Source organism: Capra hircus, chromosome 1 (genome assembly GCF_001704415.2).
Source record: "Capra hircus breed San Clemente chromosome 1, ASM170441v1, whole genome shotgun sequence".
In the NCBI taxonomy this organism is placed as follows: domain Eukaryota; kingdom Metazoa; phylum Chordata; class Mammalia; order Artiodactyla; family Bovidae; genus Capra; species Capra hircus.
The window spans coordinates 151,570,915-151,588,195 of record NC_030808.1 but is presented as its reverse complement, the minus strand read 5'-3'; the positions used below and the strand labels follow the sequence as shown (position 1 = coordinate 151,588,195).

Genomic DNA, 17,281 nt, shown 5'->3' with positions numbered 1-17,281 from the left:
GTTGTGTGAGTATATATATATGAAAGATATGATGTGTATATGCATATATACATATATATATATGTATATATATGTATATGTGTATGTATATATATATATATATATATATATATATATATATATACACCATATCTTTATCCATTCATCTGTTGATGACACTTAGGTTATTTCATGTCTTGGCTAGTATAAGTGCTGCTATGAACACTGAGGTGCATGTATCTTTTGAATTATATGGTTTTCTCTGGATTTATGCCCAGGAGTGGAATTGCTGGATCATATGGCAGTTCTATTTTTTTTATTTTTATTTTAATTTTAAGGAACCTCCATGCTGTTCTCCATGGTGTCTGCCCCAATTTACATTCCCACTAACCATGCAGGAGGGTTCCCTTTTCTCTGCACCCTCTCCAGCACTTATTACTTGTAGACGTTTTGATTTATTGAAGTGTCTTCAGAAGAGAAGTAGGGAAAGCAGGACAGGGCATGGGTAGGAGTTAAGCAAGGAGGTTTTCTCAGCCAGAGTCTAGCTTCAGCCTGATCCAGCAGGGAGCACAGGAGCATGAATTATGGTACAGAGTCGGTTCCACCTTGAGGCAGGGTCCCAGCCTTATATAATCTGAGTTTAGGGGCAACATGTGGTCTGTTGAAGACAGGTAGTAGAGGGACGTAACCCCTGGATAAGGTGGCTCCCCTTTGACCTAACATCCACTATTTATGTTTGTTCATTTTACAATTTTTTAAAACTTTTAAAATACTTATATGAAATGAGATAATTTTTGTAAAAACATGTTGGTATTTATTAAATCTTATAAAGGAGGGATAAGATATAGGAACTTGAGCAATGGATGCTTCAAAGGAAATAAATGGGTAGTCATCATTGTGTTCCCAGGGTACTGCAGAATGAAAGTAATAAAGGTTCTGCAGAAATAAGGGACCCATGGGGCCTGACAACAGAGGCATTCTGAAAAACTTCTATGAAGGAGATGAATCTTAATGGAATTTTGAAGGGAAAAAAGAGACATCATCTTGTTCAAATAACAGTTCTGGCCAACCTGCACTCGAAGTATTGGTGACTGCGATCTATATTTTGTGGCTAGAGGGGTACACCTGGTTTGTGCGTCCTGGTAACTCCAACCAAAACAAGTACAACCTCTTTGAAGGGTGCTTTGACTGAACAGGCTACCCTGCAGCCTCCCGGGTAATCCAAGCAGGCTCCGCTGAGCAGCTGAAGGCCCAGGGGGCATTTCTGTTTGTGTGGAACCAGGCTTTCTGGGTGATGTGGTCGTGGCTCTATACATGCGGCCTCTAGTTAGGTGGGTAAATGTATTGGCTTAAGGGTATGCAACAGCCCTACCACAAAGAAGGGAATGTGGTGAGCCTTGGCGAAGAGTTAGGGAAACCTTTTCACAATTCCATTTCTCCAAAATGGATGAGGTAGCAGTTGAAACATACCTTCCTCGGGCCTGTAGACAGATGGTGCTACATAAGGACTAAATCATTCACCCTTCTACAGTTCCACTTCTCTAGAATGAATGAGTTGGGGTTTGGAACTCTGCACCTTGAGAATACAATGTGATACACACATGGATTACTTTACTTTTCCATGGCATTGACCCCACATTTAAAAAGTTAATGAGAGGCCATGCTAGGATCACTTGGTTGGGCCAAGTGTGAAATGGGCTCATTTCTATAACAAAGCCCAGACATGAATACAGATTATGTTTTAAGAAAGTCAAAAAAGGAGAAAATACAACCTTGGAAAGTTAGCAATGAAGAAAATATAGTGTTGCCAAATTTATTTTCATCTGGTCATTTCCCCCAAGGTTTATCTTAAGACTAAAACCTCATGATCCCTGTGGCTTAAAAAAGAAAAAAAAACAGACAAATTTGTATAAATGAAAGCACATGTTGAAGGTACCACTTATACAGGAAAACTTCCTCAGAATTATGAATTGGGTTTCTTTGGTCCAAAAGCACTTGTCATGTTTATCTCTGAGGCCCTGTGACTATCACCCCACCCACTTCCCACCCACTGCAGCAGGCTTCATGTCACATCTGCCTTGTCCTAAAAGACACACAAATGAGTATGTGTATCGTGTCTGTTATCCAGAGAGCAGACATTCAGATGCACAGCTTGATCCCATGGAGGGGACACCCCGGCATGTAAAATGCGGGGGGACGGGGTGGGGGGTGTGAGTCCCCCATGATGGGCAAGGCTAATCTCATCAGTTTTCCTTTGCCTTCCTCTATCAGAATGCAAGCGCATTGAAGTTTTAGACGTCGTGTTTGTAATTGACAGCTCTGGCAGCATTGACCACGATGAATACAACATCATGAAGGACTTTATGATCGACTTGGTGAAAAAGGCTGATGTGGGCAAGAATCACGTCCGGTTTGGGGCTCTGAAGTACGCGGATGACCCGGAGGTGCTATTTTATCTGGATAACCTTGACACCAAATGGGAGGTGATCTCGGTGCTCCAGAATGACCAGCCCATGGGGGGCAACACTTACACCGCTGAGGCCCTGGGCTTCTCAGACCACATGTTCACCGAAGCCCGGGGCAGCCGTCTGCACAAAGGGGTCCCCCAGGTCCTCATCGTGATCACCGATGGGGAATCCCACGATGCCGATAAGCTCAATGCTACAGCCAAGGCCTTGAGGGACAAGGGCATCCTTGTCCTGGCCGTGGGCATCGCTGGTGCCAACCCTGTGGAGCTGCTGGCCATGGCAGGATCAAGTGACAAGTACTTCTTCGTGGAAACTTTTGGAGGTCTGAAGGGGATATTTTCAGATGTGTCTGCCAGCGTATGTAACACTTCAAAAGTAGGTAAGATTCATCCAATACATTTTCTTAATTATCAGAAGAGGTCCAAATAAGCAGGAAACCAAATGGGGCACTGAAAGTTCTGTAGAAGTTCCCACCTTGTGGAATCTTCAACCTTCTACAGCATTCCTACTCACCTCTGCCTAAATTCTTCCAGTGATGGAAAATTCGCTATTTTTTTTCTTTTGTTGATGAAGAGGGGATATACTTCCTTTTTTAATTAAAAAAATTTTTTTTTAATTTTTATTGACACCAGAAACATTTTGCATTGGGGTATAGCCGATGAACAATGTGGTGGTAGTTTCAGGTGAACGGTGAAGGGACTCAGCCCTTCGTACACGTCTCCATTCTCCCCAAACTCCCTCCCACCCAGGCTGGCACGGAACACTGAGCAGAGCTCCATTTGCTGCACAGCAGGTCCCGCTATATTTCAAATGAATAACCAACAAAATTCACCATGTTTTGAACAGGCGATATTTATTGGAACACAAATGGGTTTTTACATGCCACTTTCACCCACAGAAAGGTCTTCTTTCTGTTCTTTACACAAGAAATCAAGTCCCTCTCTTGCTCAGAACCACTGGCTGAAGTTCTATCTCCTCCAGTCCAGAAGTTCCCTGCGCCTTCACATGTTTCTGTTATGGCACAGGCTCATTTGAAACACGGAGCCCAGTGCTAAACACCCAATTTTAGCCTCAGATGTTTCCAGAACAGAGAGCATGCAGGACTTCTTCTGCCCTAGATGCCATGTTTCTGTTCTGGCAGCTCGAAATTGCGTTGCCACATCCATGCATGTGTGTATTCATTCACTCATTTGTTCAGCTGCCAATTTACAATTTCATATCAAAGGGAGATTATGGTCTTCTAAAATGCCTTAGTATTTTTATTAGGATGTGTTTTACTAAAACTACCAAGTATTTTTGTTAGGAGAGTTAATATTAATCTAGGATTTCAATATCTTGGTGCAGTTCCTTTTAAAAATTATTTAAGTTTCCTGTTTTTCATATGCTGTGCCTCCTGAGACTACAGCTACTATCTTTTTCGTTCACAAAACTAACAAAATCCATCTGGATCTCAACAAAAGCTGGGATGAGTCTCTTACCTTCTATTGGCCAATGTCTTAAATTCAGACTGACCTTTTTAAGTCCACTGTAGAAGTCGAAACTGAATTTTTATACTGAATGTTCTCCCTTGGGCACAAAGAAAGTTTATTTCCTTTACTTGAATCTGAAACAAAGGAATTTAATGAACTAATCAGTTCCTGAAGGATCTATTCACCCGATAGTTTATCTCTGCCTTGCTTATCTCAGCTACAGAAATCTCAAGATATCTTTCATCTTTTTTGATACTAAAATGAGAATTAATAAAGTTAGGTCAGTGAGGAGCTCTATGGGGAATTCAAGGAAATTTTAATGCTTTCCAGAAGGCTGAAGAATACATATGAGCATGTGCCAAGCATAACTCATTCACTGGCAATGGCCTTTCACATTCTTTTTGTTAATTTGCTGTGATAAGACAAGGGCAACATCTCTAAACCATAGTGCATTGTTCAAAATAATTTCTCTCAAGTGGACATTTTTGCCTGTATGCACCAGAAAGTGGGCTGGTTAAGAGGCAAAGAGACTAGATATAGGCTGGAAGTCTTGAGTCTTAAAACTCAATTTGCCAGAAACGAGTAAAGTGCTTATTGACTCAACTGGCCAGCAAGGCCAAGTCAATAATAAAGACCATCTGTCTGTCTGTTCGCATCCCTGGGTGGGTGTGTCATTTATTTTTCTTGTTATGCTACTACTGGCAATGGGCTTTCTGGAAGTTAAGCCTAGATTGCAGGTGAGAACTCATTTTCTGTCACAGCACCTCCAGTTCTCCGGCATCTCAGAAAAGAAAATGGTGTGAAGCCAAACAGAAAAGAGAAGCCCAAAAGGATGTGGGACTATCCTCACACTGACTTTGTGACACGGTTGTGTGTCTCTGATTTTTCTCCAATTAATGGGACCACAGGGTGGCATAAGCTAAAACACCATCTTCAGAAATAGCATTTCTCTATCAGTTCGGTTCAGCCGCTGAGTCATGTCCAACTCTTTGCGACCCCATGGACTGCAGCACATCAGGCTTCCCAGTCCATCACCAACTCCCAGAGTCTACTCAAACTCATGTCCGTCAAGTTGGGGCTGCCATCCAGCTCTCTCATCCTCTGTTGTCCCCTTCTCCTCCTGCCCTCAATCTTTCCCAACATCAGGGTCTTTTCAAATGAGTTAGCTCTTGGCATCAGGTGGCCAAAATATTGGAGTTTCATCCACAACATCAGTCCTTCCAATGAATATTCAGGACTGATTTCATTTAGGATTGACTGGTTTGACCATCTTTCAGTTCAAGGGACTCTCAAGAGTCTTCTCTAGCACCACAGTTCAAAAGCATCAATTCTTCAGTGCTCAGCTTTCTTTATGGTCCAACTCTCACATCCATACATGACTACTGGAAAAACCATAGCCTTGACTAGATGGACCTTTGTCAACAAAGTAGTGTTTCTGCTTTTTAATATGCTGTCTAGGTTGGTCATGACTTTACTTCCAAGGAGCAAGCGTCTTTTAATTTCATGGCTGCAGTCACCATCTGCAGGGATTTTGGAGCCCAAGAAAATAAAGCCTGTCACATTTTCCATTGTTTCCCCATCTATTTACCATGAAGTGATAGGAGCAAATGCTGTGATCTTCGTTTTTTGAGTGTTGAGTTTTAAGTCAACTTTTTCACTCTCCTTTTTCACTTTCATCAAAAGGCTGTTTAGTTCCTCTTTGCTTTCTGCTGTGAGGGTGGCATCATCTGCATGTCTGAAGTTATGATATTTCTCCTGGCAATCTTGATTCCAGCTTGCGCTTCAACCATTTTTTCTTCTTGAGGATGGTTTTGACCATGGCCGCCTGTACAGTGTTACAAACCTCCATCCATGGTTCTTCAGGCACTCTGTGTATCAGATGTAATCTAATCTAATCTAATCATAAGGGATTTGATTAGGTCATACCTGAATGGTCTAGCGGTGTTCCCTATTTTCTTCAATTTAAGTTGAATTTTGCAATAACGCATTCGTGATCTGAGCCACAGTCAGCTTCCAGTCTTGTTCATCTGACTTCCCCTGCTCAGTTAGAGAAATAATAACGATCTGATTTTGTTGTTGTGTTCTTTGCAGACTGTGAAATTGAAAAAGTCGATCTTGTGTTCCTCATGGATGGTTCAAACAGCATTCATCCGGATGACTTTAGGAAGATGAAGGAATTCTTGGCATCTGTCATTCAAGACTTTGATATCAGTAACAACAGAGTGCGTATAGGAGCTGCCCAGTTCAGCCACACTTACCGGCCAGAGTTCCCCCTGGGAATGTTCATCAGCAAAAAGGAGATCTCATTTCAGATTGAAAACATCAAGCAGATCTTTGGATACACCCACATTGGCGCTGCCCTGCGGCAGGTGGGGCACTACTTCCGGCCGGACATGGGCAGCCGGATCCACACAGGTACCCCCCAGGTGCTGCTGGTCCTCACGGATGGCCAGTCCCAAGACGAGGTGGCTCAGGCCGCCGAAGAGCTGAGACACAAAGGCGTCGACATTTACTCTGTGGGCATCGGGGATGTGGATGACCAGCAGCTCGTTCAGATCACCGGGACCGCCGATAAGAAGCTGACAGTTCACAACTTTGACGAACTGAAGAAGGTCAAGAAGAGGATTGTCCGTAACATCTGTACCTCCGGGGGTGACAGCAGTGAGTATCCAACAGGTCCCTAGGGTCTATGCCTTCTCTGGGGCTGTGGGGAGAATGCATATTCGTGCCTGTTGATTTCAAATGGAACCTTTCACAGTTATCAAGTGTTTTCTGTCCCTTGTAGGTTGAGACACAGGATATGAGACTCTTGCAGTTTTCCTCTCCTGGGAGCATATGCCCTCTTTGTGATGGGAATGCCTCACCTTCTGAAGGTGTGAGGACAAGGCCTGTTTACACTCTGGTTGGTTTCAGAGGCTGAAGAATGTGTTCCCCCCAAACAAGCTATTTGACAGATTTGGGTTTCCTGGCACTGGGGCTGCCAACTGCTGCCACAGGTAGTGAGGGAATATCTTAGAGTTTAGAGCCTTAATGTGAAACTTCAATGCAGAAGTTGGTAAATATTTTCTTAAAAATTAGCACATTTTGACATTTTTTCTAACAGATGGAAGAAAAGGTCTTGAAGGAGAAATAACTTTTTCTATTTTTATAAAAGTCCCCACTCGGTTGGCTGTGATTCTGTATGACTACCTATGGTAAAGAGTAAGCCTAGATTTCCACCAGGAAGAGGAAAGCTACACGGTTGTTAAGAGGCAGCTCTGGAGATGAGGGGTTAGTGGACTATAAATGCCCATTTAATAGTCACTTTTTCTTGTGCAAGTGGTTTAACTTTCCTAAGTTTAATTTTCTTATCTGTAAAAATGAACCACAAAGCATCTCGTTCAAAAGATCGTTGTGAAGATGAAATGAGGAAACACATATTTAACATGACTTTGAATAAACATGACACCTGGAACATCATCATCAAGTCACTTCACTTTTGTCTACCATTGACCCATTTGATTTATTCATGGGGTCAGCTCTTGCCTTGCCCCCAGTCACTTTAAAGAAGTAAGTGGACCTCTTCTTGGTGATATGTCCATCCTTGGATAACTCTTCAGACTTTACACTCAGTCAAGTTCACTGTGCTTTCCCTGATGCAGGCCAATCACCATGACCATTTTAGCTGGTTGGCATTTTAGCGCTCATCCCCCACCTCCCACGTTGCCCCCTCCTCCCAGGCCTTGCCATCTCCTTACTGATCGTGGTGTCCAACCTCTCCAGCATGGGCTGGACAAGGGAGATGGGCCAGAGGATCAGGAAAGTTCTTCACTTGATGGCACTTTTCAGAACTCCGTTTTCTCAGCAACGCTTGTCTAAACTGGGCCCACTCATGACTGCTTCAAAGACTTCCCCTTCTGTACATTTATCAGGTGCATCTGTCCCTTGAGGAAAGTGGGCATCTCTCAATTCCAGCTGTTCCCTTATGCCTTCCTCAGCTTCGGGGCACCCAGGGATGCCTCCCGCTTTATCTTGGAGAAGGCAATGGCAACCCACTCCAGTACTCTTGCCTGGAAAATCCCATGGGCGGAGGAGCCTGGTAGGCTGCAGTCCATGGGGTCGTGATGAGTCGAACATGACTGAATGACCTCACTTTCACTTTTCCTTTTCATGCATTGGACAAAGAAATGGCAACCCACTCCAGTATTCTTGCCTGGAGAATCCCAGGGACAGAGGAGCCTGGTGGACTGCCATCTATGGGGTTGCACGGAGTCGGACATGACTGAAGAGACTTAGCAGCAGCAGCAGCCCACTTTATCTGCTGCTATCTCTTTGCCCCTCCAGGCAGCCTTCTTGGATGGGAGACCAGAGAAGCCCAACACAGCTCTTTCTTATGTGCAGCTGTATCAACTCCATGGGAAACAGTTATGTGTCAGTTTCCCCAGGTGCCAGGGTCCAGCCCCGGTGGATCCAGGGTGATTCGAAGGTGGGGACGGAGTCGGCGTCCTTGGAAATAACTTATTTAATTACAGATAAAGAGGGATTAGAAAATTAGCAGAGAAAAAGAGGCTGAATAACTTGGTTCACATGGAATACCAATCACCACCTACATAGGCCGCAGGCGTCTTCCCGTTCTCCTGAAGGAGAGGAGGCGCTGAGGCACCCCGGTCCGATCTTAGAAGCCCAGGCAAAATTAGTAGGCTTGGTGGGTACCTATGCACCAGATGGGAATTTGGCCAGAAAATAGTAGGAGAGAAAAAGAGGCTGAATAACTTGGTTTACGTGGGATACCAATAAAATTCCAAGACAAGGAATTTGCACCATCTACGCTGGGCCACCAGCACCACTTGAATATCGGAAGGTGCCCCTCCTTGGGCTCCTTCTCGCTGGGGCTTGAAAGCCGGGACAAGTAAGTAGACATGGCGAGCACCCACGCTCCAGATGGGAATTCAGCCAGAAAGACGGGGAGCAAGAAAGAACGACATGGGGGAATCAGTCTTTCCGGAAACTGATCCGATTTCTTTATTTTTGGGTTTGCTTATATACCTTTTGTAATGCATAGGGATGAATACAGAGTCACGCAGGGGTCAGCAGTCCTGACCTTTATCAAAATCAGGTGCCTTACATAAAAAAAGATCTTAGGGGTTTTACATCATCTTCTGGCCATGACGCCTGCTGACCTTTTACGACCTTTTCTTTCTGATAACCAAAAAACTTATTTTTTCCAAGAGTGTTTTTTCTTAAACCAGGCACCACCCTCCAAATAAAGTTGCATTCCTATAGGGTGAGGGTGTAGTGAGTTACAATCAAGAAAGGAATTTATTTAACCCAAGGTTAACATGATTAATCTTAAAGGGTAATACTTATTTCTCCTATATGCTTAAAAGTTAATACTTATTTCTCCTATATGCTAGTTATATTCATTATAAGGGCAGGGAATATGGAGATTTAGCAGCAAACATCAGCCCAACAAATGAAAATCCTTTCACCAATGCTCCCCTTAAGATCTATTTCGTCTTAAGATAGTGATAAGATAGTGATACATGTTTACATAGCAAGGACACAGTGATTTACAACAAAGTACAGTGATCTATTACAAAACAGAAAATTCATTAACTCAAAAAGCCTAGTATTGTTAACCTTAAAAACTACTATATTTCCTTTTCTATATTCCAAATACATTGATTAATATACTCCCAGGTACCTAAGGATATGGAGGCCTGGCGGCAATCATTGATTCAACAATAACAAAAGCCCTATGCTAATTAAGACTCTCAAAATACTTCAAAACTCTCTGTGCTGTTTATGGTTAAGAGGTAGTAAACAATCATGTGCGTAGTGGCAAGAGTATGGATAATCCTATCACACAAGCTAGTCTGTCAGCAGAGAGGTTTGACCTGAGACACCCCTGTCCCACCCAGGGCAGGGAATTAGCAGCAATTATTGACACAACAAATGAAAAACCCTTCATCAGTATACTTCCTCACCAAGCCCACTATACTAATAATTTCCAACTGCCCAAAGGAATTTGCCTTTAGTAAGTCTAAAACATCTCGTGCCTCTCAGGTTGGCAATCACATGCAGCCGGACGAACCTATACAAGCGGGCTAGATAAACTTCAGAGGAGTTTGTAAGCTGAAACACTCTTGTCACGCCCAGGAATTTTTATTGACTTGGAGCTGCATGTTTACTCCTTCTCTGAGGGAACCGGTGGGGAACAGCCCGCCATAAAGTCAGAGGTGTAGGCGAGAGCATGAAACACTAAAGTAGACAGACTCTGGTTTTGGGGGTAGATGCTCTGGAACGGGGTTTCCTGAGGCTTGATCACGCCTTTGCGTATGCCAAGCCTCCTTCTTCATGACCTTTGCCATGGGCGGAGTTCCTCACGCTGGCTCCTGGCACCCAGGAAACCCTGGAAGTTCCAGCCCCCCTGTGTCGGTGTTCCAGTGTGGGTGCCTCTCCTTTGCAGAAAGCAGCATGACATCATATCTTACTGTTCATAATTTCTTGGCTGTATCATCTCCAGGTTGCCTCTCAAAGCGCCTCTCTCTTCAATTAAAGAGAACATTATGTCCTCTTTTGTGTGTGTGTGTCTGCACTTGTGGGCAGAGACTCATGGCACACCAACTGTCCCCTCCGTAAATCTTCTGGGCTCTGAGCACAAACCTTCCATAAGGCCCAGTGTGTGAGCCAAAGTTTAAGAGTCCTGCCGTTGGTCAGAATTGTCTATGTAGATTGCACTCCACTTTCTTCCCACACTTTGTAATGTGCCTGGTGACTTCAGCCAAACCTTCCACATGAATTTCCTGTTTCACATGAAATACCCATTTCCATGTATTCATATTAGGCTGAAAATTATCTTGGAACTATTTAATCTGTCCTTGATAGGGTGAAAGAAAGCCAAGCGGAAAGTCAAAACAGAAGTCATGAATGTATAAATAAATAAAAAAAGTACACTTTAAAGATAATTCAAGGGATTACTGTAACAAACAAGCATGTGTGAGGCCTTTGTGGCTGAGCTGTGGTCTGAGCACTAATGAGGCTGGGATGATACAGCTGATAAAGCCTGTACAAACATAGTGGAGGATACCAGCTCCTCTTGAGCAATAAACTCCCAAATCAAGGGATATCAGACAGTAGCTTGATGTGTCTCAAAAGAAACCAGATTCAGAGCCTGAACATCCAGTTTGCTTCTTATTAAAACATGCACCACTTTGGAGCAGTCACTAGCCTTTCTTAGTTTTCTCATTTGTGCAGTTAAATTATTTCTGTTTCTCTGATTGTACTTAGGATTTAGTTTATGGGAAAGGATGGTTAGCTGCATGGAGATAAGAGGGAAACATCAGCATTTCTTGTGCCTCTAAGGAGGGTCAAGCATTTTCAAATATTATAAATGCATTATCTCATTAAACTCCCAAACTCTCTGTGGTTTGTATTTTCATTCCCATTTACAAATGAGGAAAAGGGAGCTCTAAGGAATATTGGAAGCCTGCCCCAGATTTTACTGGAGGCTATAAACTAAGCAACTTTAAAATCTTCTTCTGTCTGATTCCAACCTATTTGTGGGTTGCTAAATTTTTTGATATAGTGGCTGTCTAGGTTTTCTTGACATAGTTGCTATCTAGGTTATCTGGTGTTCGTGTTATAAGTATTGTGCTTCAACTATGAATTGCTGGAACTTGTTAAGACATCACAAAAGCTTTATATCTCAAAAGCTTCTGCTATGTAAAAAAGCCACTCACTGCTAGGCTGTCCCTTCCAGCAGCATAATATAGCACTTGAAACCTGCATGACCTAGCATCACTGGCCACCCAGGAGGTGGTGAAAATAAGGTCATTCAGTGTAGGGACTCCAGATAGGCCTGGATCTGATTCCTACATGCGAGGTCCACAATAACTGTGAGACCTCGGGCAAGCCTCTCTAAGCCACAGCATCTTGTTCTGCAAAATGCGTATTAGAAGCATTTCTGTTTGTTCCGTGTGTCATAGGGACACATGAGGAATGCATGCGAACAAGCGTGAGTAAATATTCAGTGAGTCTTAGTAACTCTCACAGCGTGTTGCCAAAGGTATCTTGAAGTGATTTTATAAGTCCTGGTGCATGGAGTGATAGAGTAGTTTAGTTCACAAAAGGACAGTCGGCCAAGAGTTCCTTGGTTCAGCAACTTTAATCGTTTAGCAGTTCAGAGATGTATTTCAATTTACTGCTTCAATATACACCAAATTCCCCTAAGCAACTAAACTGAACCGTTTCCTTATCTTCATCCATGCTAGTCTCCTGATTTTTCTTGGAGTCTGCCTGTTCTAACCACCCAGAGGAGGCCCCCAGCAGTTTTCAGGATATGGACGTGCTGCCTTTTTTGGCATGGAGCCATGACTAGGTAGCAAAAGAATCGAGAGTACCTCTCATCTTTCACATCATCAAGGAAGATGAGTACAAAAGGACATTCAACCAAAGGCCAGTCTGATAAGGATGAAGTAGACACACGTTCAGGAACTGACTCAAGGAATATGGGAAATATAAAAAAAAAAATTGATGGTCATTTCCAACTTTTCTTGACGAGGATCTCTGTATGTCCCTGTCTTAATGGGGTTCTCTAGAAAGCAGAGCTTGAAGCTCAGTTTATGTGGCAGTAATCCAGTGCGAGTACAGTCCCGGGGAAGCAAGAATGAGTGATACAAGAAAAAAGAAAGTAAATATGAGATGTGTGTTACCAAGCTCGCTACAGCTTCTGAGAAGGCATCACTGGTACGCTGGTCCTGCAGAAGGTCACATGGGAAGTCCCAGAAACACTGCACAGACCAGCCAATCAGGGGAAGAAGAGCCGCTTATTTGCTGGTTCCTTCCCACCTTCTGCCTTTCACTGCTCACAGTTCACCCCATGGAGAGCTGTGCTCCCACACCACAGAACTGTGTTATCCAGCCCTTTGGAAAGTCAGACACGGGAGCGGCAGTGTGTTGAGTCTGTGGCTGAAGTGGTGGAAGGGGCCAGAGCCATGAGTTCGGTTGGGTTGGACATGGGTTGGACCAGAGTCATTGAAGACCTACTGCAGGGAGAGGATGGAGGCTGTGTGAAACCCTGCCCAGAACACACTGTGTGGGAGAGCCAGCAGTGGTGCTGCCGAGGCTCTCCAGGGGACAGGCGTCCAGCTCCTGGGTGTGTGTGTTGACAGCGGATCTCGGACATATACAAACTAGGTCTTTACCTAACTGTGGGCGTCCCTAGTGGCTCAGCTGGTAAAGAATCTGCCTGCAATGCAGGAGACCTGGGTTCGATCCCTGGGTTGGGAAGATCCCCTGGAGAAGGGAAAGGCTACCCACTCCAGTATTCTGGCCTGGAGAGTTCCATGGACTGTATAGCCCATGGGGTCACAAAGAGTCGGACACGACTGAGCGGCTTTCACTTTCACTTCACTTACCTAATTATATTTTCTAGATCTTTCTTTCTCTTTTTTTCATCCGAGATATCCCCTTCTTTTAAATCTCCAACACAATTTTTCTCTTATCCCAGCTAATAACCACCAACAGCCCAACTTTGCACTTAAAATAAGTGTTTTCTCCAGAATCTGTCTTCTAATCTTATTAATCTTATTAATATACCCTACTATCTTGACCGTATTTCTTTCTTTTTAAAAAAATGTTATCGAAGTATAGCTAATTTACAATGTTGTGTTAATTTCTGTTGTACATATATATTATTTTTCATATTATTCTTCATTATGGTTTATGATAAAAGATTGAATATAATTCCCTGTGCTACACAGTAGGGCCTTGTCGCTTTTCTATTTATGTATATGGTAGTTTGTATCTACTAACCCAATTTGTCTCTCCACCCTCCCCATCCCTCTTTGGCAATCATAAGTTTTTTCTCTACGTCTGTGAGTCTGTTTCTTAAATAAGTTCATTTGTTGGACAGTGTTTCTTAATACTAAAACTCTGCCATCATTAACTCCAATTAAGGACTTTCTTTATAAGTCAGATAATTAAAATCAGCTTTGGAGTTTGGCAGGGAACCAGGAGACCGTTACTGTCTTGCCCAATCCTTTCTTTTCCTTGTTCTTTTGTACTTTTATCTTGAAATATATAATCTTCTTACTTTTATAAACAAGAAAATTAATGCTCAGAGAGGTAAAGAGATTTGGCAGAAGTGGTTTAGTAGTAACGCAGTAGTGACCTGTATAGTACTGAAACTAAAGTCTGCCTCCCCACTCCGCGGTTCCTTACTGCTAGTTGTCAGATTCTCAGAGCACTAGTTTTTTTGTTTTTACCACCCTTGGTAGCCAGTCCTAACCCGCTTTTGATTCCCACTCCTGCTATTCTTGGAAAAGACTCTGATGCTGGGAGGGATTGGAGGCAGGAGGAGAAGGGGATGACAGAGGATGAGATGGTTGGATGGCATCACTGATTCAATGGACGTGAGTCTGAGTGAACTCCGGGAGTTTGGTGATGGACAGGGAGGCCTGGCGTGCTGCAATTCATGGGGTCGCAAAGAGTCGGACACGACTGAGCAACTGAACTGAACTGAACCTGCTATTCTACTACCATCCTTCATTATTTCTCCTTGGAAATCCATTTTTAGCCTTCTTCCTAGCCCACTTCCTAAACCATCTCTGCCTCCTCTTGCTAGCTCTGAAGGGCTCTTGATTTGAGGGCAGACATCTCTGTAGAGTCTTCAAGGCCATTCCATGAGAGCCCACTTGACTTATATGACCCACTCTCTCTGACTGTATTTAAACATATGACTGCCACCTCTGGACTGTTCCCCAAATTCCATTTCTTTGATCACATTATCATGGACTCATTCATCAATCTGAATTAGTTAAATAAACACCAGGAACTTATTTACTAGAGTCTGTAATTTTAGTAATCTAGGTAAAAAGTTAAAATACTCCATTTTTAAAGAGGATAGTTCCTAGGAACACTCAGTGATGACATTTTGGCATCTTTGTGTTTTCACAAGAGAGTGTTTTCCTTGAAGACAGTAATGTGTTCTAGTAATTCAGTGGTTTTCTGTTCAGGGATTAAATCATCAAAATCATTCCTGTAGGAGTTTTTCTTTTTTTAATTTATTTTTCTAAACAACTTTCTGTTTTCAAATGTTTTTCCCTTATAATTATAATTTAATATTTGTTGAATGACCTCAGTTGACATGTAGCATGAAATGAATTTTCTCTTTTGGACTATTAACATTTCCACAACATGTTTCAGCTATTTAAGTGACTCTTCATAGCTTCTTCAGTGGACACAATGGAATCTTTCAGAACTTTGTTATAGAATCATCTAGATTTTATAGATGCTGGGGGGAAAAAAAACCCACTTTAACAGGTTGTGAAAGAGGGATTCTGAGCCTTTCCATTATTCACATTTTTCCTTGTTTTCCAACTTTACAACTGGGATGGAAACAAGAATTCCAAGTCTCATGATTTAACCATGATGTGCCGGGGTCCAGCCCCGGTGGATCCAGGGAATTCGAAGGGTGGACGGCATTGGCGCGGAAAGACTTGTTTATTTATTAATATAAGATTAGATTAAGAAACTATAGTGTAGTAAGAAGATTAAGTGGAGAAAGAGGGCTGAATAGCTTGGTTTACACGGAAGGCCAATAAAATTCCAGACAAGGAATTTGCACCATCTACGTTGGGCCACCGGCGCCCGCTTGAATATCTAAGGGTGCCTCACCTTAAGCTCCCTTTCGCGCGGGTCTTAACAGCCAGGGCAAGTAAGTAGACCTGGCGAGCCTCCGCGCCCCAGGTGGAGATTCAGCCTGAAGTTAAAGAGCAGAGAGAGGGAAAGGGAGAGAAGAAAAAAGAGAGAGAAAGACACGGGGGGAGCCAGATTCCCAAGAAACCAGGCCAAGAGACTAGTCCGAGAAGCTGATCCGAGAAGCTGGTCCCATCCTTTATTGTTCAGAAGGCCTTTTATACTTTTGATAAAACATGGAGATCAATGAGTAACACAAAATTATGTAGCGTTCGCAACCCAGACTCTTTCTGTATATCATTTTGTATACAAAAGGTCTCAGGTGATTTACATTATCTTCTGGCCAAGAGGCTTGTTAACACTTTTTGGCTCTCTTCCTTAATGAATGTAAATTTTGTTTCCCCTGAAGTGTTTTTCTTTAATCTGCATCTCCTTAAAGCATTAAAGTTACATCTCTATAGAACAAAGGTGCAGTGGGTTATAACAAAGAAGGTACTTAACTCAAAGATCTAATGTTGCTAATACCAGGTCTACTACTTGTTTTTCTGTATACCAACTATATCTACAAATAAAGGATATGAAAATTTGGCAGCAAGCATTGACTCAACAAATGAAACTTTTAATCAGTCCTATTCTAAAGATTTTGACTCCTCGGAAGCTCCTACATTCCTAGGATGTTTTAAGCTTCCTGTGACTCCTGCGGTCAGGAGGCCTCAAACAATCACACGCGCAGCTGTAGGAGTCCTGCAGGCAGGCTAGAAAGCCATCAGAGGGGTATTTGGATTGAAACACTCTTTCAAATGCAGAAGACTAAAGCCCTGAATTGACTTTTTCCAGAAAATGTCAGAAGAGTAGAAAAGCAGAGCACAAAAGCCGGCAGATTTTTGTTGGGGTACATGCTTAGGAATTTCCAGAGGGGCCCCTGAAGTCTGAGCACGCCTTGCATATGTCAGCTTCCTTCCTCATGACCTTGTCACGGGCAGGATTCCTCACACTGGCTTCAGGCAATGATGCATAAGTCAAATAAAGTTCTTTATTGGTCTGATACAATATGCTTTTCCCTTGAATCCTAGATTGCTTTGTGGATGTTGTGGTGGGATTTGACATCTCAACTCAGCAGAATGGGCAGGCTTTGCTCGAAGGCCAGTCCTGGATGGAAACCTATCTTCAAGACATCTTACGTGTCATCAGCTCCCTCAATGGGGTAAGCTGTGAGGTGGGCACGGAGGCTCAGGTTAGTGTGGCTTTTCAAGTGACCAATGCTGCAGAAAAATATTCCCCCAAGTTTGAGATCTACAGTGAAAATATCCTGAACAGCTTGAAGGATTTAACAGTTAAAGGACCATCTCTTCTCAACACAAACCACTTGAGTTCTCTGTGGGATGCTTTTCAGAATAAGTCAGCTGCTCGGGGAAAGGTAACTTAGTTTTATTTTATTTATTGGTTTTTAGTTGCAATGACCCTTTTTACTCATTTTTCTTTTTTGAATACTCTCCTAGGTGGCCCTCTTATTTTCAGATGGATTGGATGATGATATTGAAAAGCTTGAACAAAAATCTGATGAACTTAGAAAAGAAGGTACCACTTATGGGGAGGGCTGGGAAAGGAGTGTTGGCGAACTTTGTAATCTCAAAACCGAGTCCTGGCTCTTACATTTGCAGACTCCCAGACAGCACTGAATTTGCG

The 17,281-nt window shown here is 43.0% G+C and overlaps 1 protein-coding gene across 1 annotated transcript in view; it reads left to right on the top strand.

Annotated features, from left to right (window-relative positions):
* COL6A6 (collagen type VI alpha 6 chain) overlaps positions 1–17,281 on the top strand; it is a 174,179-nt gene that overhangs the window by 61,656 nt on the left and 95,242 nt on the right. The window contains exons 8-11 of the mRNA XM_005675709.3: positions 2,251–2,826; positions 6,008–6,577; positions 16,669–17,012; positions 17,095–17,173. Of these exons, the coding sequence (XP_005675766.2) occupies positions 2,251–2,826; positions 6,008–6,577; positions 16,669–17,012; positions 17,095–17,173 (1,569 nt within the window). The remainder of the gene's footprint in view (positions 1–2,250; positions 2,827–6,007; positions 6,578–16,668; positions 17,013–17,094; positions 17,174–17,281) is intronic.